The 24917-nt window shown below is 41.9% G+C and overlaps 1 protein-coding gene across 4 annotated transcripts in view; it reads right to left on the bottom strand.

Annotated features, from left to right (window-relative positions):
- SFSWAP (splicing factor SWAP) overlaps positions 1–24917 on the bottom strand; it is a 154452-nt gene that overhangs the window by 87157 nt on the left and 42378 nt on the right. For all 4 annotated transcript variants that reach the window (XM_088482090.1, XM_088482091.1, XM_088482092.1 and 1 more), the window contains 3 exons: positions 6675–6900; positions 1670–1801; positions 1432–1525 (listed from right to left, as the gene is read on the bottom strand). In XM_088482090.1, coding sequence (XP_088338216.1) covers positions 1432–1525; positions 1670–1801; positions 6675–6900 — 452 coding nt within the window. The remainder of the gene's footprint in view (positions 1–1431; positions 1526–1669; positions 1802–6674; positions 6901–24917) is intronic.

A 24917-nucleotide genomic window follows, 5' to 3' on the forward strand; every position in this document is an offset into this window, starting at 1 on the left:
AAATCAGTCTGGTTCCCAAGGTTGTAATTCTAAATCAGTTCTTGAAGCTGCTCCACGCTGATCACTATCATTCTAAAAATGTGCCTTTTCGCAGCTTGAGATCCGTCTGGAGATCCATAGAATAAGTAATACAATCTATGAATAGTTTGAATATTGTTTGGATGCAATCTTGGGTGCACATCCTTTTAGGTCTTTCTTTCAGCTGTGCATGGTCTCATTCATTCCTCTCTTTTTACTGTTGCCCTGATCAATTACCACATGGTTTTTCATTTCAAGTAATGACTGGTATATTGTCTTCCATTTGGAGAGTACATGCACTCTAGAAAACCTTATACCACCACTACATACAGTAGTTAAATCTGTTTGAATGGAATAATTGGCATCAATCTATAAAGTTTTTTTTGTGTGATGTGGTCATCTTGCTCAATGGGTTAAATGTACAAATTGGAGGTATAAAATACCAATATCTCTCTCAAAGTGTGGCCTATATAGTGCAATAAAGAGTTGGAGGGGTTGGTAAAGGTCTTTTTTTAGCTAGCCAATTTAAATAAATATCAATTCTGGAACTTAAAGCTAAATGATCTATTGCATAAAATTCCATCAAGCATAACCAATGTAAAAAGTGAAAGATGCTGATTTCACACAACCTCAGTGATGGCAATTTTCTTCTATCAAAACCGCATTGTATAGTGATTGTTAATTCCAAAATTCTCAAATATAAAGTAGCCAGACGACTTTCATTTGAAGGGCAAGGCTCCAAAAAAAAAAAAAAAAAAAGCCTCGGAAAGAGATAACAGCCAGCTACGGTGCTGGAATAACACATCATAATAAAATGTTGCACTTAACAACAATATATGCATCAATATTATTTAAAGGTGACCTTCATGCATTGTTACAGGTAGATTGGATTGAGGGTTTCCAGATGTTGAAGGCATTCACATCTAATACCTGCCAGCAGTTCTGTTATGTCTGTAGGCATTGTAGATTGAAGTTTGAATGTACACATGGTACACTGTTTATTGCTGATGTAGCTGTCCTCTTGGTAGCTACAGAATATATTCTGTCACTAGTTGTGTTTTTATTTATACCTGTCTGTTAACAATTATATATATGCATTAGGGGAATATTTCATTCATATTTTATTTTTATTCAGCTGCAGACTTTAGCCATTTTAAAAAGATAGCAATTCTGCAGCATTGTCCAGTTTCTTGGATATACAGTAGCACTAGCCATCTCTGCATATGGTACTTACTACGAAGTATTTTATATAATTTAACAAGGCTGTGTGGTAAGTGGAATTTGCAATGTCCACTCGAGATATATATTTTATATTTATTTTGCTTGCAATATTATATTTTTACTAAATGTAAGTTACTATGCTGAAAAAAATTTGACAGTCAAGAATGTATTTCAATAAAACATTGTCCATACCTGAGAAACTAGAATACCTTCTTTCTGCATGAAAAAGTGCTTTTTAAATTCATAGTATGGGTTATATTGATGCCAAGGCTGGAGAAAGTCAAATCTGACAAGAAATAAAAGACTATTATAGAACACAGAGCACTTTATGTAAGACAAAAGGTTAAGCAAACTTTCAACACTGTAGTTATGGTAAACACAAGATTACCATTTAAATAGTAAGCATTAAATAAATAGTTATGAGACTAACCTTGTATCATTCTTTGCTTGTACACTAGTTTCAAATTTTATTCCATTTCGTGCCACATACTGAGCTAGCTTATCGATGACGGGCTGAATATCAGGAGGTGGAGGAATAATGGCAACCACTGGGGTAAGCGTGCTATAGTAGAAATAGAAGAGAATTCAGACACCTTTCACCATTGTACAATAATGCCATCAAACAATGACAGAATGGAGAACAATGGAAAAATTAGTCAAACAAGGTAATTCTATTCATTACATTTTATCACGGAGACCAACAATGAATGATATCCCAAGCTCACTAATAAATTGGATTGAAATCGCTTATTAAAAGCAAAATTGAGGTGTTATTTGGTTCTTGATGTTATCTCAATAGAACTTCAAACGACAAACTAGTATTTCAAATATTTTTTTTACCCTTGCAAAACTGGTTTCAATTTTACTGACAGGAAAAACTCAGTTATTAATTTCTCTAGCCGGTCTTATACATAAATTACTACAATTTAAAGTTCAACCCGGAATACATCTTTTATCACAAAGCCTTCAACTGTCCAGCTCGTCTCTATAGTACTACTACTGGTGTAAATGTGCCAGCCTATGACTCTCGCAGTGCATGGCCAGCAACTACTACTAGAAACCTTCAGGGTTTTCCCTATAGTTAGTTTAGTGTCTGTATTTGACAATGCAACAAAAGGGTTTAGACCTGTAGCTGTTACATTGGGGTTCTTTGCCACAAATTACACCGGCTAGCCTCAAGTCCTTACAGCAGGGGGTTGGGATGTGAGAACACAAAGTACTACCTGCAAGGCCAGCTAATCCATGCCAGAACATAATACAGCCACCGTGGCACTGATGTCTGGTCAATAAAGGTTACTTACTGAAACCTCACGCTAATCCCGTTAAAAAAAAAAAAAAAGTGATTTATCTTGCTACTATACAGTTGAATTAATTGGTTTGCATAAATAGCATTAAATACAGCAATGCTGAATAATTGCGCAAATAACAAATGTACTTTAATCTGCATTCATTAAAAAAGCTAATAAAAATGTTACAAAGTATTAGGAACAGTGCACAATGGCAAAAGGATTGTTCTCTGTACATGTTACTGAATAAAGCCACTGAGCTTCAGGACACTATCAATGACATGTAGGCCAGCTGAAAAGGAAGAAATAAACTATTATGGATGTGTTATTGAACAGACACAGAAAAGAAAATAATACATGGGGGTGCAAAGAGGAGCATAACTACTGACTGAAGCGCAAGCTTGCAAATATAAAAGATATTAAATGGATGGAGGCCTAACATAAACCCACTAAAAGTAAAGGTTAACGATTAAGGTCATAACATTAAAATTTTCTTTCCAGGTTTTCTCTCTATCACAGAAGTGACACTAATGCTGGGTACACACTGACAGATATATTGGTCGATGGGCAGCAGATATATTGTCCATCGGCAACTGTGTACACATGGTCTGCAAGCGGCACCGTACACATACAGCGGCAGCCACGAGGAGGGGGGCGGACCCCAGCCCCTCATACATACTGAACACAGATGATGGTTGTTCAATGTGTACGAACAACCATCTGCAGATTCCTCGATCTGCAGATATATCGGTTTAGTGTGTACCCAGCTTAACTCTACCCATAAGGACTACTGGTCTTGAAGCATCAATTGTTGTCCTGGAACTTTCTACATATTCTATAAATGAGGAGGCCCATATCGCCATATTTCTCAGTTTGAACTGCTCCACAGTAGTAACCCCATCCAGATTTTCTGAGAGCTTTCTTTTTTATTTTTATTTTTTTTTTATTTGTCACTTTACAGAATTCGCCATATACAGATGCGTCCTCATACACCGTTGCTCAAGTCGCGGCAACTTGGTCACGACAAGCATCTTATTCAAAATGTGCATCTTATTCACATAAATGGAACATCTGGGAGCGAAAAAAGTACTTTGCTAGATTACACTAATCACTTTGAAGTGCAACATTTATAGGGGAGATTCAATTGTTAGCGCTGAGGTGGTGAACAGGAATGTGCGAAAATTCCAAGGTTTTGGCACCTTAGACGGGTTTAACAATTACATGCGGCTAAGCCCTGTCTGATTGAGTGCTACAAGCACGATAATTAATGGGCGCCCCAAAACAATTGAATTGCAACATTAAGCGCTCACGGTCTTGGCGTACAAAACAATTAAAAAATTGCCCCAAGTGTCTAAATCTGTGTAAGAAGCGCTACGATACAGCGGCCGCAGCATTATCTCACACCAAAATGCATTGTGCTTAATAATTTTTAAAAGAGAACTCCTCTGCAGCTCAAGTAACAGCCCTGTGTCTCCAGTACAGTGAGTGGCGTTTCACTGCTTCTGCAATGTGAATAAAGGCATAAAATTATAATTAAAATTGAAGAACACCACACCTCTCAGAGTATCTCAGTTGCACACAATTAGTGTCGAAAACTGAATTTTTTTTGCTGAAAAAAAAAAAAAAACAGCAAAATTTTTGCCATAAACAGGAGAAAACGGCAACACGTGACCAAAAAAAAAAAAAGGGAAAAAAAAAGGTTTTCTTCATCCCAAACCAAAAGAAAGAAAGAAAAAAAAAAAAAAAAAAAAAAAGGAAAGAAAAATCCCTATTTTTGGCTAAAAATGTGGGGATTTCATTCAGAACCTTTTGGACACCCCCCACCTAATGTTAAATTACCGGGAAAAAAAATTGTAAGTTACATACTTTAGCGAAAAACGAGCGCGCAAATTATGGGCGAAGAAAAAAAAGTTGTTGAAAATGGTTTTAAACTTATTGGGTCTGATTTTTCAGGGGGCGGTATGGATGCGTCAAGTGTTTTAAACACCGCACGCGGTCGCAGCAGGCTTGTAAATTGAATTTTAAAATTGCATTTTTACGACCTGAAAATATACTTGCATCCATTTTAACATACCCCCCAATTTATGTGGGACAGTAATTTCCGGGGAAAATGTTTTTTTTTTTTTTTCTCTCGCACAAAATTTGCACGGTTGTTTTTCGTTAAAGTACGCAACTTACAATTTTTTTTTCCCGGTGATATATCATTGGGGAAGGGGGGGTGTGTCCATGGGGTTCTGAAAGCGTTCGTTTTCGCCGCTAATTGAATACAGCTCATAGACTGAGAATGATTTTAAATCACCCCACATGAACAAGATTATGGTTTTAAGCAAATGAAAAAGAATTACATGCCTTATCAAATACAATATTAGCCAGCCAATGAGTTCACAAATACTGTACAGCCATGGCCAAAAGTTGAGAATGACTCAAGTACTGGTTTTCACAAAGTTTGCTGCTTCTGTGTTTTTAGATCTTTTTTGTCAGATGTTACTATGGTATACTGAAGTAAAATTACAAGCATTTCATAAGTTTCAAAGGCTTTTACTGACAATTACATTAAGTTTATGCAAAAAGAGTAAATATTTGCAGCGTTGACCCTTCTTTTTCAAGACCCCTGCAATTCGCCCTGGCATGCTGTCAATCAACTTCTGGGCCACATACTGACTGATGGCCGCCCATTCTTGCCTAATCAATGCTTGGAGTTTGTCAAAAATTGGTGTGTTTTTGTTTGTCCACCTGCCTCTTGAGGATTGACCACAAGTTCTCAATGGGATTAAGGTCTGTGGAGTTTCCTGGCCATGGACCCAAAATTCCGATGTTTTGTTCCCCGAAGCACTTAGTTATCACTTGCCTTATAGCAAGGTGCTCCATCATGCTGAAAAAGGCATTGTTCGTCACCAAGCTGTTCTAGGATGGTTGGGAGAAGTTGCTCTTGGAGAATGTTTATTTATTCATGGCTGTGTTCTTATGCAAAATTGTGAGTGAGCCCACTCCCTTGGCTGAGAAGCAACCCCACACATGAATGGTCTCAGGATGCTTTATTGTTGGCATGACACAGGACTGATGGTAGCACTCACCTTTCCTTCTACGGACAAGCGTTTTTCCAGATGTCCCAAACAATCTGAAAGGGGATTCATCAGAGAAAATAACTTTACCCCAGTCTTCAGAAGTCCAATCCCTGTACCTTTTGCAGAATATCAGTCTGTCCCTGATGTTTTTCCTGGAGAGAAGTGGCTTCTCTGCTGCCCTTCTTGACACCAGGCCATCCTCCAAAAGTCTCCGCCTCACTGTGCGTGAAGATGCACTCACATCTGTCTGCTGCCATTCCCGAACAAGCTCAGCACTGGTGGTGCCCTGATCCCGCAACTGAATCAACTTTAGGAGACAGTATTGGCACTTGTTGGACGTTCTTGGGTGCCCTGAAGCCTTCTTCACAACTATTGAACCTCTCTCTCCTTGAAGTTCTTGATGATCCGATAAATAGTTGATTTACAGTAGGTGCAATCTTACTAGCAGCAATATCCTTGCCTGTAAAGCCCTTTTTGTGCAAAGCAATGATGACTGCACGTTTCCTTGCAGGTAACCATATTTAACAGAGGAAGAACAAAGATTTCAAGCTCCACCCTCCTTTTAAAGGTTCTAGTCTGTCATTCTAACTCAGTAAGCATGACAGAGTGATCTCCAGCCTTGTCCTCGTCAACACTCTCACCTGTATTAACAAGAGAATCACCGACATGTCGTCAGCTAGTCATTTTGTGGCAGGGCTGAAATGCAGTGGAAAATGTTTTTGGGATTAAGGGCCTGATTCAGACCCACTCGCAAGCGGCTGTCCGCTCGCAAGTGGGTCGATGTTGTGCACTGCGCATGCGCACGACGGCGGGAGCTCTGAATGAGGGCCTAAGTTCATTGTCTTGGCAAAGAGGGACTTTGCAAATAATTACAATTCATCTGGTCACTCTTCATGACATTCTGGAGCATATGCAAATTGCCATCATAAAAACTGAAGCAGCAGACTTTGTGAAAACCAATACTTGTGTCATTCTCAAAACTTTTGGCCATGGCTGTACATGAAGTGGAAAAGACAATACATTTTAATTCCCAGTAAGAAACTTTGAACATAAAAAAAAAACACATGTATTCCAAACCTTTTACCTTGCTGCTGTTGATTCCAGGAATAGTTTGCTGTTATCGCCATTGTTGAGAGATGGCAGGATGCTGGATTGTGGAGCAGTTATAATTTCTTTTGCAGATTGTGCACTTTCCTCTCCTGGCAATGAGCTGTAGCCAGTATTGCCATCCTCTGCTGGAGGAGGAGGTGCAAGACAGTATGTTCCATCTGGCAACATGTAGTAATTGTAAAAAGTCGAAGTCACAGTTGCTGTTCAGGAGGAAAAAAAAAAATACATTTAGCATCTGTATTTAGAATTGCAATCTTTAAAATGTATTCAAGGAAAATGCCAAACTCATGAGTAATTATAGTAATTGTGACAACTGGCTATAGCAAATTAAAGAGTTGCTTAACACTTCTAGAAATCCCTACCACACGTAATTAGATTGCAGACTTCGATTCTTTATTAGGACCAACAATACTCCCACCTACAGGAATCGCACCAGTACACCCTTGTAACTGTCTTACTCTCCACTGAGCCACACTCACTCCTCATACCTGCTCTGCAACTCTCCCATTATACCGTAAGCACTCATGAGCCAGGTCCTTTATTTTCAGGTCTGTATTTATTTTACCAACATTATATATATCTCACTGTGTATGCCAGGGCTCGACAAATACCAGTCACCAGGTCGCCATGGTGACTAAGATTTTAGACCTGGTGACTGAATTTTGCCGTAGTCGGAGAAAAACTAGCAGCCCCAGCAGAGAGCTGCATGTGGAGTTAACAGTATATATAGCATGCCCCTCCTTTGTACTCAGTGTTGCTGCCCACTGTCCCACTCATAACAGAAGAGCGGTTAAGCTCCAATCAGCCTTAGCACATCCTCCTGCTGCCCCTGGCACAGTGTGACCTGCACAAGGACTCCTCTGTCTGTATTACCTTGGTGATCGTCCTAGGGGTACCTACACAGAGGAGCCACTGAGCGAGCGCCGGACAGACTCTGATCAACCACCCTGGATATTGTGCAGACTCAGGGCCTGATTCAGAGCCGGACGCTATTTGCGCTCGCTCGTTCAGAAAAAGGGTCCGGCTATTTAAATTGAGCGCTCGCTCTTTGCGGTCCTGTTGACGCCTCTATGTCTGAGCGAGCGAACGAAACATGCACTCGCTATTTTGTAAAGACGCCCCCTGGCCGCTCGCATCCTACGTCATCTCCGCTATTTGATTAATCGAGTACATCGAAAGGCATCTGAACTGCTCGCAGTGCTTGTGGTAGGTTTATCCTACCGCAATCATGCGAACAGTTCAGGCTAAGAAACAACCAAGTGACGTGGTTGATGACGCTGCTTTGTTAATTATGCACACCCTTAAAATGCCTGTTTTGACCGTTTGGCACGCCTGCGTTCGGATCACCACTCCCCGTTTTCAAGCACCTTCCCGTTACCACCCACAAACGCCTCATCCTGTCACTCAAATTAGCAGGCACTCGCTATTTTGCGAGTGCTCGATTTTCGACCGCAATGACTGGTTGGTGCATGCGCATTACGACCCATATGCAGATGCGCGAACATCGCTCGGAGCGAACGAGCGGCCGCTTACGAGCGGCTCTGAATCAGGCCCTCAGTGTGCCACATGAACATAGTGATATTTATGCCAGCAAAACATTTTGAATGTGAGTGCATAACAGAAATATTAGAAGACCATAAACTGCACCATCTCTAAGGCTGGGTACACACTGGAAGATATATTGGCCGATCAATTGATCGGCCAATATATCAGGTGTGCGTCGGCCAGTGTGTAACAGCGATAAGTGTGAATGACGTCGTTCAGACATATCGCATCGGCTGTGCTGCACAGCCGATGCCCAATATATCTGCAGATATATTTTGGCATCGTGCTGTGTGTACGTGCGGTCAGTCGACCGCCCATATACTTGCAGCAGAGGCTGCTGGGAGGGGACGCAACACACCTTCGGCTAGAACACAGCTCATGGTTGTCCAGTATATTTGAACCACCATCATCTGTAAGGTGTGTACCCAGCTTAAGTATGCTCTGTAAGCAACAGCTGGAAAGTCACCTGTAATTATAGCAGTTTCAAATGAACATGCTGCTTTGTTACCATGCTGTCATTTTAATACTTTAAAAAAGACAAAGTACTTCTTACATATTTCCTACCTAGCCTATAGCTGGCCATACACCTTAAAATTACACTACGCAACATCCATTTCGCATCTGTAATGATATATACTGTGTATCAATTTCCATGTAATTGTGTGTAGAATCTAAATATACAATCGGAAATTGGATATCATGTAAGGTTTTAAGAGATATTATGAAAAATTTAATTTTTTTTTTCTCTGACAACCTGGGTAGTGTAAGTAATGAACAGGGGGTAAGTTTTCTCTAAAACATTCGGACAATGGAACATCACTACCAAGGATGCTGGGACCCAGCATTGATGGGGAACCAGAGACCAATGAAAAAGGAAAAGCGTCAACATCCTATTTCCCTAAAATTGTCTTTAGATTTTATCTTTTATCTAACAATTATGCAGCTAATTCGGATTGTTTAGACTTTATGAAGTTTACTTTCTGCAGTTTAAGAGTTTCTGTAGTTTTATTAGTATTTTATAAATGAATACGATGAGACTATTTAAATTCTATAGAGATTGACATTTTCACTTCTCTTTGTTTCAGACATGCTATTACCGCTTTTGTTATTTGTGTGTATCTAATAAATGTGACCCGATAGAAAAAATCTGATTTTTCCACTGAATTCAGCGTCCCTAAATTAGGTGAAAAAACAGATTCACATGCCCAATGCAAGGAATTCTTTAAATTTTGTTTAGTAGTGTTATGTTCAACAACCCAATCTGGTCATGTATGGGAGCAAATAGCAATCGACACAAATTGGCTAAATCAAACAGATTTTAACAGATTTGTCTAAATAACCATTTTTGTCAGTATCCTGGCCCGGCTGCAGGCTATAAAAAGCGGAGGTGGAGCCAGGACAGACATCTTTGGCTCCTCTCCTGGCATGCAGTAACTGCAACGGCACTACAAGGACATGATGCGGCTCCCTGACCCGGCGTGAAGACCCTCCACCAGGCATACTACAGTGTGAGGCAGGCTGTAGAAGATGGCGTCTCTGGCGTGGCTGCACTGTCAGAGGGATTCCAGTAAGTCACAGCGGGTAGCGTGTGGGGGTTTGGTGCTGTGGATTAGCGGAGGGCTGTTTAGTGCTGTGGTGGGTGAGGGTGGGCTAAGTGTAACTTCCCGTGGCTGCTGCTAACCATGACGAGTGGTTGGATGGCCAACCAGAAGGGGGTACTACCATTTGGCAAATTGTGGTGGCGGGTTTTGGGAATGGGCCGGCTGCTGCTACTACTTTAAAAATTGCTATCGACACTTACCCCTTCCTGCCCCTAACCTCCTCCTTGCCAGCTACAACCCCCTTCACTGCCTACCCCTAACCTCCTCCTTGGCCCCTCCCTGCCCCAAACCCGCTCTTGCCATCCCAGTACTACACTTGCCTCCTCCCTACCCCCAGCACTGTCTGTCCCTAGCCCCTCCTTGCTCCCCAACACTGCAGCAACTGCTGTCTGCACTTACCCCCTTCCCTACCCCCAGCACGGCCTGCCATTACTCCCCTCCAGCACAAGCTGTATCCAACCGTCTCCCTGCCTATACCCACAACACCCCTTCCACCCCAACTGTTACCTTCCCCCAACATTGTCCCAAATGCTTCCTACCCTCACCCACCCCCTCCATAATATGTGATGGGAGCCATAAACAATGGAGTAGGACCCCATTTCTTTTAAAGTGAGTGGTTCCTGGGACCCACACTTTGTTGAGTGCGATCTCTGTGGGGGACCTGTGTGGCTTACTATGAATGGAGCGCCAGAGATAGGCATGTGGCTGGGTCTGATGGGCATTAAAGGGGTCATTTGTAGTGGTTTAATGGAATGTGGGGAAATCAAGAGCATTGAAGTGGCATGTGTTGTGGTCTATAAATTTTTTTATATATTTTTGTTGGTGACAGTGGTCTGGTTCCTTAGCTTTTAAATTGGCTCCTAGAATTTAGAACAAATCTGTCAAGCCCTTGTATATGCCCTGTTTTTCCCCCACTGTGGGACCTCAATAATAATATTATCGTTGATTTGAAAGCGTAGCTCCCTTATTAGAACTCTTTAAAATAGGTAAGCCAAACTAAACACTTATCCAAGTGTGGCAAACATGGAGCAAGATGGTGAAGTATATTGAGTGAAACAAATAGGAACAAAACCAATCCTGCTTGAAAGTTTCTCTACCAATAAGCAAATTCCATGTTATATGGACAATGGAATGCAACTGCTGTAAATCCAACAATTTCATTCATTTTGTCCTGTATCTTAAACATTGTAATAACAGTTACAAGTTGGGGAGTAAATTCTGAAATAGGAGTTCTACTGCACCTGTTCACAAAATATAAAGTGTGTGGAATATATTTTCTCTGTGTCAGCGTGTTCACAATAATGGAGGGATTACATTTACCTGGAATATACAGAGGTAGGGGGAAAAAAAGGCTATTTGCATTTATAAGCATTTTCTGTAAAAGCACTAATCACTTCAAATAATGCCAGAAAAGAGCTCATGAATGCACCTTACAAATAAAGTAGTTCTTAATTCCTTATGGGAAAACGTTTCTCTTTTTTGTGTATTGACTGGCTTTATTCCCAGGTGAACCTCTGCCTTTAATAGAAAAGGGCTTATACTATCCCTTAAAACTAATTGACAATATATAGATTGGAATGGAGGATGGTTAGAATTTCTGAATATATTAAAGGTCTTTTTTCTTTCTTGTATAATCTAAATCACTGCAACACCCTAAATGTTGTGTGGTCAACTGGGCAAAATACATAGCCTGTCATTAAGCAGTTAATATAAAATTTTGTGATATTTTGTGCGCAATAAATCCCCCAAATCAGCCAGTACAATACAAAAAGGAAGTTTTCACCTTGCTTCCACAATATTCCACTTATATAGAGTAAATGGATTTGTCTCCACTTTGGCGCTCATAGGGGTTACCATGTAGTCCACAGTTCTTTTGATATACCATGAGTTAACTTATCCAATGGTTAAACCATATATTCAACCACTGTATTTTATCATAAAAGAATTGTGTCCCCCTTTTTTTTGTACTCATAAGAGCAGGGGGAGAACACAAAAAAAAAAAAAAAAAGACCAGTAGTGCAGAGATCTTAAGGTAAAAAGACAATTTTAATTTCACATATTATACTCGCATGTTAAAAAAAAAAAAAGTTACAAGCATATAAGCCAGGGCTTGACAATTTTTTCCAAAATGTAGGAGCCAGTATGAAAGTGTAGGAGCCAGACCACTGTCCCAATATAATATAACAAATATATAGAATATATTTTCCCCAAACCAATAAGGACATGTAATTATTGGGCTAATTAAGCTAATTGGAGACTTCCAATTAGCCTAATTATTCGTTAGGGGAGTGGTGTCCAAGGGGTTCTGAATAATGTCCGGACATTTTTAACTCAAAATAAGGATTTTCCCTGATTGGTATTAATATATGTGAATGTATTAATATTCACGTTTATCTATTAAAATATAAAGGATGCCAGTGTTAGCCTTCTCACCCACTCCCCTATTCCAGCAATATGCAGCCTCCTCCTCTCCTCCCATGCCAGTCACCTCACCCACTCCCCTTATTTATGCCAGCCTCAGCCTCCTCTTTCACTCTATTCCAGAAGCCTCCTTCTTTACAGTCATGCGAGCCTTCTCACCCACTCCCCTTATGCCAGCCTCAGCCTCCTCACCCACTTCTATATTCCAGCAGTATGCAGCCTCTTCTCCCTTCATGCCAGCCTCCACTCCCCTATACCAGCCTCAGCCTAATCACCAAGTCCTCATTCCTGCAGCCTCCTCCTCTCCAGATACCAGCCTCTACATCAACTCCAATTATGCCAGCATCAGCCTCATCACCCACTTCCCTATTCCAGCAATATGCAGCCCCCACCTCCTACTCTCCCTTCGTGCCAGCCTCAGCCTCCTCACCCATTCCCCTCATTCTTAATCTTCCCTCATGCCAGCCTCCCTCCCCAGCCTCCACTCCCCTATTCCAGTCTCAGCCTCCTCACGACTTCCCTTGCAGCATCCTCCACACCCCTCATGTCATTCTCCTCACACATTAACCCTCCCCTTATGCCAGTCTCAGCATACTCATTCACTCGCCTGTTCCAGCAGCACCCCTGCTCTCCCTTAATCTGCCAGTCAGTCTCCTCACCCACTCCCCAGCTCATGGCAGCCTTTGCCACCTCACCCACTCCCCACAGCAGCCAGGCTCCTCTCCCCAGACTCAGGTCTCCAAATCCTCTTCTCCTTCTGCTGGCTTCTCTCCCCACTCTCCTTGCTTGGCTCCTCACCTCAATGTGTTGGCGCCTATTTCTCTCAGGTCGGTCAGGTGCGGTGTCCTCCTGGTGATGTGGCTTTCTTGGCATTTTTACCCGTGGGGGCTGCATGATTGGGTGTCCGGACCGCGATGCTCCTCATGGTGACCGCGTTTACCTCCCTCCCTCCTGTCTGTCTTGGTGGCTGCATGCCAGTTGCTGCTGGTGGGCTCCTCTACACTGCACAATGTCATGTGCATGCAGAGAGCCAATCAAAGATCACCTGCTGTAGGGGGAGCTGGGCTAATCAATCATAGCCGCATAGACTGACAGCCGGCAGCGGCAATATATAGTAAAAAAATTATATATATTCTCTGCTAGGGCTGACGAGGATCTGCTTCTTCCCATCCTGGATCTTCTGGTCGCTAGGTAGCAAAATCTGGTCACCATGGAGACCTGGCCACCGGGATTTGTCGACCCCTGATATAAGCAAACTATCTGCTAATGTGGCCCAGGTTCTCCCATAGCTGCTGAGATATTAATAACAGCAAAGTTAGAAGCCCAGTTTCCGGATACTTAGCTCGTCCAACTGAAGGGGGACCAATAGATGGAACAGCCACAAGGTCTGATATGTCAAGTCCGCAGCCACCGCTTAATGCGTTTTGGCTACAAGTCCTTTATCAAAAGCGGATCATTCTAACCTTGCCATTATTAATATCTCAGCGGCTGTGGGAGAACCTGGGCCACATTAGCAGATGGTCTGCTTATAGGCTTGTAACTTTAACATACGAGAGTAATATGTGAAATTAAAATGGTCTTTTTACCTTGAGACCTCTGCACTACTGGTCTTTTCCCCCTGCTCTTATACGAGTACAAAAAAAAAAAAGGGACACACAAATCTTTCAGGTACTAAGATACAGCATGAATATATGGATTAATCATTGGATAAATGAACTCATGATTTATAAAAAGAACTGTGGACTACATGGTAACCCCTAAGTGCGCCGAAGTGGAGACAAAACCATTTACTCTATAACTGTCATTAAGCAGCCAACGATGAAATTAATGCAACTGAAAAAATGTTATACTACTTTGCTAACTGTCACAGCTAGACAGGTATTACGCTGTGTGGGTGCAACCTGTGGTCACCAACAGGTAAATGTTAAATGCCATCACTGAAAATGTTGTAAAGAAATTCCTTTATAGAAAGTTATTCACATTTTCACTGTGTTCTTCAGCCACATATTGATATTAAGGATTATTTCATCTCATAGGAATAACTACAAGTCAAAATTTAAATGCATTGAATTTCCTTGTGCTAAATTATTTTCAGGCAACTTCAGACAAGCAAAATGGTTACCTAGCCAAGCCATTGCCATCAGACGCTTTTTAGATAAAACTGCATTGGAGGACAAATTGCTAAGAGGTGTAAAGAAAATACTTATTTCCTTACATGTCTGTTGTGACAGAATAAACACTAGTTCTGCAGAGTGCTTCATATTACACATCACAGGAAATATGAATCCAACATGCCTTTGAGAACAAGTTTGAGGGTAAATTCCTGAGATTTTAGAAGCTTATTCTCAATGTAAGTTACAATATAAAATCGGCTACAATAGCTGTCTAGTCTCTAACTAGGAAGCCACACACTAATTAGTGGTTTTGCCAGCAGAAGCTTCATACGGAAATACAGCTTTCCAGTAATCAACATGTTGGCTTTTTTTTAAAGAAGAGATTGTTTCCATTTACAAATCAGGGTAGACTGATAAAGGAAAAAAAAAAAAAAAAACCTTAAATATACATACATAAACTGGTGACACAAGTAATAGGAAATATCCTAATGGCCCAAGGTTCCCACGTAGAAGAGCTTTTCAAACTATAGAATACATCTTCTCTGCAACAGCCTCTGATACAGAGCACTCAGAAACACTGCCCCCAAGTGTTTTTTTTAGGCCAAACAAGTAGTAGAGAGGGGGAGTCCCTACACCAAAGAGGCGTAGACCACAACGTGGCGGGGTGGATTCAAAGGGAAGAGTCCAGAGGAGATGGATATGGGTCTCTTATTTAATCAGATCGCCAACTCTCTTTAGCAGGAACAACCCTTTTAACATTAGGAATTAGTTTTATACTGCTGAATAGACATTTTTGAATTTGCCATTGATCATTTTAAGTTTGGTAGCAAACTTTGTTTAAGAGAATTTTTTTTACCAAGTCCGAATCAATAGAACTTACTGGTAACAATATGTTTTAAAAAAAAAATGGAAATTTTGATCTGCAGTCCCACAATGCGAGAATTAAGCTGATTCTCCGTATCAGTGTGATGTAAGCACCGAATTTTGCCACAAACAGCAGCTAAACCAGTCTAAAGAAGTGGTTAGGGTGCCAAAAGTGTCATTTGGGCACCTAAAAAAAGACCTTTGGACACGTGTTCCCTTGCAGCTTAAGGCATCCAAAAAGAGCAACAATTGAATTGCTCCATTGGGCACCTATTTGTATAGACGCCCAAGCAGGCGGGTGTCTAAAACAACTGAATCGCCCCCATGGAATGAAACAGAGGAGAAATTTTGGCATATGGTTAATTACCTTAATGATTTATCTAGTCCAGACAGAATTACAGGAATAATTGACACAGACACTCCATTTGGATGTGAGTTTCAAAAAAGGGGTTCAAACTTTGCATCTAGTATAGTAGTGAAGTCTGTCTCTGTGGATGGTTTCTCTTTGTACAACTTTTTCGCAAAGGCTCAATGAACATTTACCTTTACCCATATCTCAATTTATGAGGGTGCTGCGTATCAATACCAAAACTGGTCTAGCAGAGAAGCAAAACACTGAGAAGAAGAAACCGTACAGACAGTGAGATTACCCCAAATAAGATTGAGAGGTGCCTCACCAGAGCAAGACAAAAGAGACGCCACGGCCACACCTGGGACTAAAGTATTGTCCAAGCAGAGAAAGAGTCGATACGATAACCTGATTAACATACATGTACCTAAAATGGCTGATCGACGCAGACTTAATTTAAAATGGTTATTAATGCATCCAATGCTGCATCCTAGCAGTGGAGATCGAGGTACGTGGCTGAGGTCAAAGAAGACTGGACGCTTCAAATGTGCAAATTGCACAACACGCAGGCCCACGATTGTGGGGCTTACATTCCCACACCCATAGTGGGATAGCCATTAAAATCAATATTTATTACTGAATTATGGACTTTAATTATTTACCTGCCCTTGTGGGTTGGCATATGTGGACATGACCACACAGAATTTCATAGAGCACATGGGAAATCATCAAAGCTTGGTAAGGACAGCTCTTACGACACGGTCATCAGATAAACCTGTGGCCAAAAATTCTCACCTGTGGGCCTCAGATGTCCTCTATTAAATAGAGACTCATTCATGCTGGATCTCTGTTAATTGTTACAAAGAAAGCATGATAAAAGTGCGGATGGACAGAAACGTTGCAAACAACAGGCAACAAATAAGTAATTAAAAAATGTTGAAACTGCAACTACTTTGGTTAGTGCCTTTTTAATAACATGCACACACTAATATCTCCATAACAGCAGGGTACACAGTTTAAACAATTTCATCTTCACCACAACTAGATAGAAATCCAGCTTGAACAAGCACCCCAAAAATGCAGTAAAAAGGAAAAGGAACTTTATTTCACAGAATATAAAGATTACTCATCTGAACTAGCCTGCTCAGATGAAGTTTTGTTTGACTTGTGGGTGCACTGGTCCCTTGGCAAAGAAGAAGTCATATTGATGCAAGATACATTAATGGACTATCCAGTCAAATAGATTCGGTGTTCGCTCTATACTAATCAAGAGAGAGTGGGTAAAGACATGTTTTTACTTTCTGCTCCATTAGAGTTTAACAGGTAAAAACAGAACTCAGCCACCAGCATTTAGCACTTGAAAGTTTGATCCAATACAGAGGATAAAACATAATACAATAAAAACATTCTGAAACAAGCTACTGTAATTATTAAGTTATAAAATGAACAATAAACTATTGCAATTCTTTAAAATGATCCCCAATAATATACTTGAATAAAGAATAAAAAGTTCACATGAGTAATTTCTTAATCTACAATATTTTAGAAAAGTTCACAAACTGAGAAAAATGCCAACTGCTTATAGCATGTCCACAATATTGTCCATGTAAGTCAGAAAAAAAGTGTCTGCAATGTATTCAAAAAGACAGATCAAGCCATGGATCTCAATTTGATCCAGTATATTAACAGTCACTGCTCCTTGTAAATCATATTTCACCAAACACACTGATGACAAATCAGACAGGTCACTAATAGATGGTAGCATAAACATGCTTCCATGCAATCTTTCAGTCTCTCCTTAGCTGGGTACACACCAGGCAAACCGCTGACCTATCTAATGATTGGTAAGTGCAAACACACTTACCAATCGTTCAGCCGATGTATCTGTGCAGACATCACAACTGGACGGGCATTTAAAATTTTCCCGCCGAGTTGAGATGTCAGTCACCAGCAAGTAGACAGGAGGTTGACGGGTCACCCATACACAGCCAGACATGCAGATATATATCTGCAAGATACATTGGCATCGGCTGTGCTGCAGGGCAGATGCGATATGTCTGAACGATGACGTTCATAGATGTATCGTCTGTACACACCAACCGATGCACTACAGATAGGTCGCCCATTCAATGGAACGGGCGATATATCTCCAAGTGTGTACCCAACACTAGTCTCAATACAGTGCCCAAGCCTTGCTAGAAGTGAAGAAATCTGGTAGATGTAATCGGACCTGGTAAAATGACATCACACTATTCAAATCACCCTCTATCCAGGATTTACAAATTTACCCTTTTCCAACTCTTTCCACTATATACAGCCGTGATCGCAAATATGCGCTATAGCAAGTATTTTACTTGGTTTTAAGGACTGGGGACTCACTTTTTAAAAAGAGCCAGGTGCCCGGGGACGCGCTGTTGCGCTGCCAATCCCGGTCAGGCTGTTAGGGATTGGCCGCTGCACAGCCAGTCTCCGGCAAGCATCGCTAAAAGCACCGATGTCAATCAAGTAGGCGCCGGTCGTGAGCCAATTGGAGCTTGCGGACCGGCAGCCATTCAGCAGCGGCTGACTGGCCGCGAGATCTGATTGGCTCACGCACGGCGCCAGATTTGTATGACAGCGCTAGTTTCAAGGGCTGCACTGAGTGCCGTTGGCTGGTGCAGCTGCCTGCTGACGCGGGGGGCCAGGCAGCCGGGTGAGGTCTGAGTCTGCTAGAGGGACAAAATTAGGCAAGAGGCTGCTGGGGAGGAGGGATACATAATGTATAAGGGGTATTAATGCATGGCATAATGTGTAAAGGCCTGGCATGGCTGTGTGGGATAATATGTAATGAGTATTACTGCATGGCATAATGTGTAAAGACCGGGCACTGCTGTGAGGCATAATGTGTAAAGGGCGGGCACTGCTGTGAGGCATAATGTTTAATGGGTATTACCGCATGGCATAAAGTGTAAAGGGCGGGCATTACTGCATGGCATAATGTGTGAAGGGCATTACTGCGTGGCATAAATGTGTTATAAGGGGCACTATGTGATGTAACGTGAATAAGGTCTATTATACAGTGAAAAGCTAAAGCCGCCATCCCCACTCGTGGGCCGCAGTGACCAACATGGCATGGCTTCAAACTGCAGGGAGAGCCTAACGGCAACCCAGCATCTCCTTGAGTGCTGGCCACGCCCCCTACAGTGATGAAAAGGGAACGCATCTCAAGGACACTTCTCCTTTTCTAAATTACCACACCCCTTTTTCGGGCGCGGGCCAAAAGGCGCGTGGAGTGTCCCTTTTTGAAAGGTGCCCCCTGCCTGCTTTATCAACTATTTGAGTTCTAGAACGCAACTCTGATGCCCCCTGGAGCATTACCACATTAGAGCTATTGCAGCTGCTACATGTAAAGCTGCTGCGACAGCTACTGCGTCCTCTGCTGAATCAGGCCCTAAGCATGTTGGGTACAGGGGGCTTTATAGGGTAAATTCTGGGTAAAATACCAGAACAAGGTTTGCTCTTCAATAGTTAAAAACATTGCGCTTCAGAAAATAGCAAGTTGGGTTTATCCTCTCTAAACAATTATTAAAAGAAAAAGCATCTCTCGCGAACGGGATGCAATCATGTCGACATCATAGAGTCAACAGTTATGTCGCAGCTATTGTCATGCTAACATTGAACATGATAGCATGTGCAGAAAATCGACATGTTCACAATGTCAACATCTGAAATGTCGAAATTCTGCACGGACCAGCAGCAGAGGGTAAGGCTACGGGAGGGGAAGGTTATGTTTAGATACAAGGGGAGGGTTGGCGCTAGTCACCGGGGGGGATGGGGGGGGGGGGGGTTAAGATGAGTCATGCTTCCAACCCAAAGCTGCACAGGATGGGCCGGAAGTCCTCACCAGCTGACCTCCGGACCCAGAAGACACTGATGAAGCCGCAGCACCCGACATACCGGGTCACCATTAGACCAGGGCTTGACAAATTTTTCTAAAATCTAGGAGCCACGATGAAAGTGGAGTCAGACCACCGTTCCCCCAAAAATATTACAGGAGTGAGTGAGGTACACAGCTCTGTGTATTATGCAACTGTTATACACACTATACTAGTCCAAAAATGGTTGCAGTTGAATGGGTATAGTAACATGGGGCCCCTTAATGCTGTGCACAGCTCCCCTGCTTCTCCCGCCACCCTCCAGTAATAATGGACCACATTTCACGATTTTCATTTCACATAAAATAATGGTGCTAGAAAGTACAACAAAACCCCCCTCCCCTCGTGGTCACACCACTATCTCTCTGAAGTTGCTCCTCAATCCCTGGCCACGCATAGACCCTACTACCGGAGAGCTCTGTGCAGCCGGAGATAGGAGACAGTAGACAGCCGGGACGTACAGGAGCATCAGCGTAGACTGGGACAGACAGCAGGGATCAGAGCAGGCCAGGATGCAGAAGAGTTGTCAGCGCAGGCCGGGACGGACACAGGCACAGCAGGCGACACTCAGCACATGCACTCCTGTGCATGATATAAACACCACAATACTATAGGCACGAACCTCCGCCGGAGCTGGTGAGGATCTACTTCCTTCCTTACTGCAAAATCTAGTAGCCAGGCAGCAAAATCTGGTAGCCATGGTGACCTGGCCCCCGGGATTTGTCAAGCCCTGCATTAGACTACCAGGGATGTTTTGTTGGCATTCTTATAATATCGACATTTCTTCTGTGTCGACATGATGGATGTCAACATAGTCAATGTCGACATGTGACCATTCTGACAAAATATACCACACCCCTCGAAAACGTGTTCGTAATAAGCCAATTGCAGTCTTGTCATTTGTTTTCCAAAATATTTTTATTGCAGGACCAATTTTACCCTTTTTATGTAACTATCCAAATGTATCAGTTATTGCCATTACAAATTAGGCTTCAGTTTAAAATCCATGGAGGTACAGCTGTAAATGCCACAGACTATTTTAAGGATATCCATTTGGATAAACAGTATTGCCCATGAGAAAAACTATTACAATGATGCAGATGTAGAGTTTAAGCAAGTAGCTGTATAAAACTATACAAAATCTGTACTTATTTATTACAGATAGACATCAGTATAGGACTTCTCTTGGTGTAGCGGCATAATAAAATACAAAGTAAAGGCAGCCTGTGTGAAAACACAAATAAGCTGTCTGGAAAATAACAGTTTATTCTTTTGCTTGATAAAAATCTATTAGGAGGATGTGGAAGACTGCAACTGTGATATTAGTGGCCACATAAAAAAGGAACAGGAGTGGGTATTGCCAAGATCAAAGGCTAAAATGTAATAGCACAAATGGAGATAGATAAAAGGTGCCAATGCCATCAGATCCATTTTTGACCAGTGCGAACAAATGCTCAAAATCTTGAGGTATATTTACTAAAGTGCGGGTTTTTAGAGGTGGAGATGTTGCCCAGAGAAACCAGATTCTACCTATTATCTTCTAGAAGGTGCTAGATAAAGTAGAATCTCATTGGTTGCTATGGGCAACATCTCCACTTCTAAATACCAGCACTTTAGTAAATATACTCCTCAGAACCTACTTATAAAGCATACACACGGTCAGAGTTTTACTTCAGATCTGAACGATAACGATTTAAAAAATCGTTCATATCTGAAGGAAAATCTGACATCTGTCAGATGAACGATTTGAACGATGCGCGTTCCCGATGGTCAGATAACGATATCTGACATCTGATGTGTTTGCAGTCAGACTTGGATGATTCCATTCATTTTAATGCAATCAAAACTCGTTCAAATCTTTGGTAAAATCGTTCATCTGACAAATCTGACCGTGTGTATGCTCCATTAGGCTCAGCAGCGTGTCATCTTTTTAAAATATCCACTCATTGTCACACTTTTTAGGCAACTCACACTCCTGACATCAAAAACAGTAATTTGTGCAGTACCAAGTCATACCTAATTTCAAAAAAAAAAAAAAGACAAATTGAATGTGAACTAAAATCAAATGGGTGCATCTTTCTTTCTAACCATTACCAAGAAATACTTTAAATGCTGTTTTCATAATAAAACCATATTCTTTCTAAACCTCTGTGTTTCATTCAAGCAAAAAAAGAAAATGCATTATGTAAGTGCAGGTATGATTACTAACCTTACAAAAGAGAAAAATAGTAATGTCTGCATTAAACAATAAGTGTACCCAGCAATCCAATGGGCCGACATATCGGGTGGCCGGTATACACTGGACTATCCGGTGCCCGACAGAAATGTCAGCCCCTGCCAAATTCCACTGCATGGGGTAGTCAGTCGCGTGGTCAGATTGAGTTGCATGTAGGGCCAAGCCGATGATGCTACTGACGACCAAACTGGAGTGCGCATGGCCTGACACAGTGAGTACACAGACAATATATTGGAACGATCCGTCAGATCATCTGAAATAATGTCTAATGTGTACCCAGCTTAAATGTTACTATCTAAGCATAGAAATTAACACTGCGCCACATTTAATTGTCTCAAAGCTATAATTATCTGTTTACCATGACATCTTAGTAAGGCACATAGAACAGACTGAAGCTGGGTACATACCTACACAATAGTCGGGCTGTTCTTTCAATTGTTGGATTGCATAGGTGTGTACGCTGTCCCGATGCAGGAGTGTTAGCCAATAAATGACTTAACGCTCCTGCAAAGGTCGGGATCAAGTGGTCGCATCTGATGTTCTGTTTAATAATTAGCAGCTCGGCCTCCAGATCCCATAGAAACCCGTACACAAAGTGCTATGTCTGCACAGTGTGTACGGTGCTCTGCGGCAGCTGAGTAGGGGTCCCTGCACGGCTGATCGGGAGAGTTTTACCCGATCAGGCTGTGATTGAAAAGGTGTGTACCTAGCTTGAGTGGCGTTCCCGCAGTTTAATTAGTAGGGGAAAGGATAGGTTAATTGATCTCTATACATGAAAAGCTCCTTAATATAAATAGGAAGCACTTTGTTTCAAAATCCCACCATTAGCGCAAAGCTTTTACTGTGCAGAGTCAGTTGAATCAGTGCTCTGGACATATGTGAAGACCCTGTAAATAGAATGTATTGGCATAAAAATTAGGTGCACATGGGGTAAACTTTAGGAGGAGCCAGCTATGTCGACCACAAGGCAGATGCAGCCATTGTGTCAGATCATTGATCTATACAATAAAAACAAATTGTGTGCACATAAAGGCCAACAAAAGCTTAAGCTGTAGCATGTGCGTTTTTCCCAGATCAGGCATATTTTATTACAATTTTAAAAACTTTATACAAACCAGAAAAGATCATAAAAAAAAAAAAACGCTAAAATGCCATCAGAGAGTAAAAAAGAGATAATGACAAAAATGAGCCAAGTAAGACAACATACCTGTTGTCATCATATAACACAAGCAATAATTGACTTGTATACCATCAGGAAAACAAGAAGGCACATTAAATATAAATTCAGGCACATAATAAGCAATCCAAGGCTAAAAGTGTACCCAACCTGTTAGAATGCAGGGCAAGAATCAAGGCCCAGATTTATCAACGAGTGATATTCTTGACATCACTAGTTACTAATCTTAAATGGTGCTCCAACCAATCTGCTCCTAACTGTCATTTTTCAAACACATGAGAGTTAGAAGTTGATTGGTTGGAGCACCATATACGATTAGTAACGAGTGAATACAAGAATATCACTTGTTGATAAATCTAGGCCCAAGTAACCTATGGCTCTGAGTGCAGCCCCTCCTTACCCCAGGACCAACAGTGGCATTACCATAGGTCAGGAATAGAATGTTATCCAAGTTTAGAAAGATTACCATTATTTATTACCAGTTCTTTATATAGCACACACATATTCCGCAGCACTTTAGAGAGAATATTGTCCATTCAGTCCCTGCCCCAGTGGAGATTACAATCTATATTCCCTACCACATGTACACCCACATACTTACACACTAGGGTTACATTTTTTTGTTGGGAGCCAATTAACCTACCAGGTATTTTTGGTGTGTGTGAGGAAACACACGCAAGCACAGGGACATTATACAAACTACACACAGTTAGGGCCGTAGCAGGAATCGAACCCACGACCTCAGTGCTGTGAGAAAGTAAATGCTAACCATTACGCTGTCTGTGCTGCCAAAGAGACTATATTTTGTGGAAGAATAGAAGGGTACCCTGCACACTGGATGCTGGTAGTGTGGCGGGGAGTGATGCGGGTAGTGAGGTCGCCCTGACCTAATAGGAGAATAGAATAGCAAGTCTACTGCGCTCAACCCTTATCTGTGGCAATGGTGAGTGTAATCAAAAATCTGATTAGAACTAGAATGGCTGAATAGTATCTTCATTGGGTAAGGTTACACAACGTTTATAATTACACACACACACATACACACACACTAGTGTAGGGTGTGTGTAATCAATGTGTCTGGGTCTGTATTGATCAACCAGTGTGCATCTTTGTGTGTGGGTGTATTTTAGTAATGGATTTAATTACAGATGATGGATCTAATTTCATGGTCTACTGTATATTTAGGCCATTTGTATGGAGGGTGTCTAGCATGATCATATGTCTAAGTTCTTCCCTATTGATCTGTAGCGTGAATTCCCCCCTCTCCAATTTCTTTTTATTTCCTTGATCCCTGTGAATTTTTGCTTTTATGGGTCACATTCGTGTTCATTTTTGAAACAATCTGCGTCATTTAGCCTCGCCCCTACTTGCAGACCTTCGAATTGCTGCCTTTTCCTGTGGTGGGGCGGGCTTAGTGCTGAAGTGCTGTGTCTCCCTTCCCGGCCGGCGCAAATGGGCATGAACGAGATCTCTCAAACATTGCGAGATCTCCAGTGCAGCCCATAGTCGACAGCCGCCGCAGCCAAAGACAGTGCTGTCCCTGCTGTGATGTTAGGGCCACTGACCGTTCATACATAGCGAGCAGATATGCCGGGCAACCTTGTAGCTAGCAGCGCCGATAGTGTGACTTTTACCAGGTATCCCCACATTAATACATGGGGGAGAAGCGTTATCAGCACATATAACGTGCACTGGTACCACTCCTCCTCCATATCACCAGGCTATACGTCTCCTCCAGAGTTCTTTAGAGAGAGATAAATAAAAGACAATTTAAGCAGTAAAAGGGAGATTTTTGTTCTTACCAGCAAAATCCCATTCTTCGAATCCCTGGGGTATAGGTGGTGAGCTGAATCCAAGTACCAAACAGGTACAGCCCAAGCTCTCTTCCCCCAGTGCCCCACCCCCTGCCTAGCATGGGAGTTTGGTTAACAAGCCCAAGGCAAGGAACAGATGAAAGGAGAAGGAAGAATGGCAAACACACATTGCAAAACATACA

Source organism: Taudactylus pleione, unplaced genomic scaffold (assembly GCF_031769625.1).
Source record: "Taudactylus pleione unplaced genomic scaffold, aTauple2 ptg000282l, whole genome shotgun sequence".
NCBI classification, from domain to species: Eukaryota; Metazoa; Chordata; class Amphibia; order Anura; family Myobatrachidae; genus Taudactylus; species Taudactylus pleione.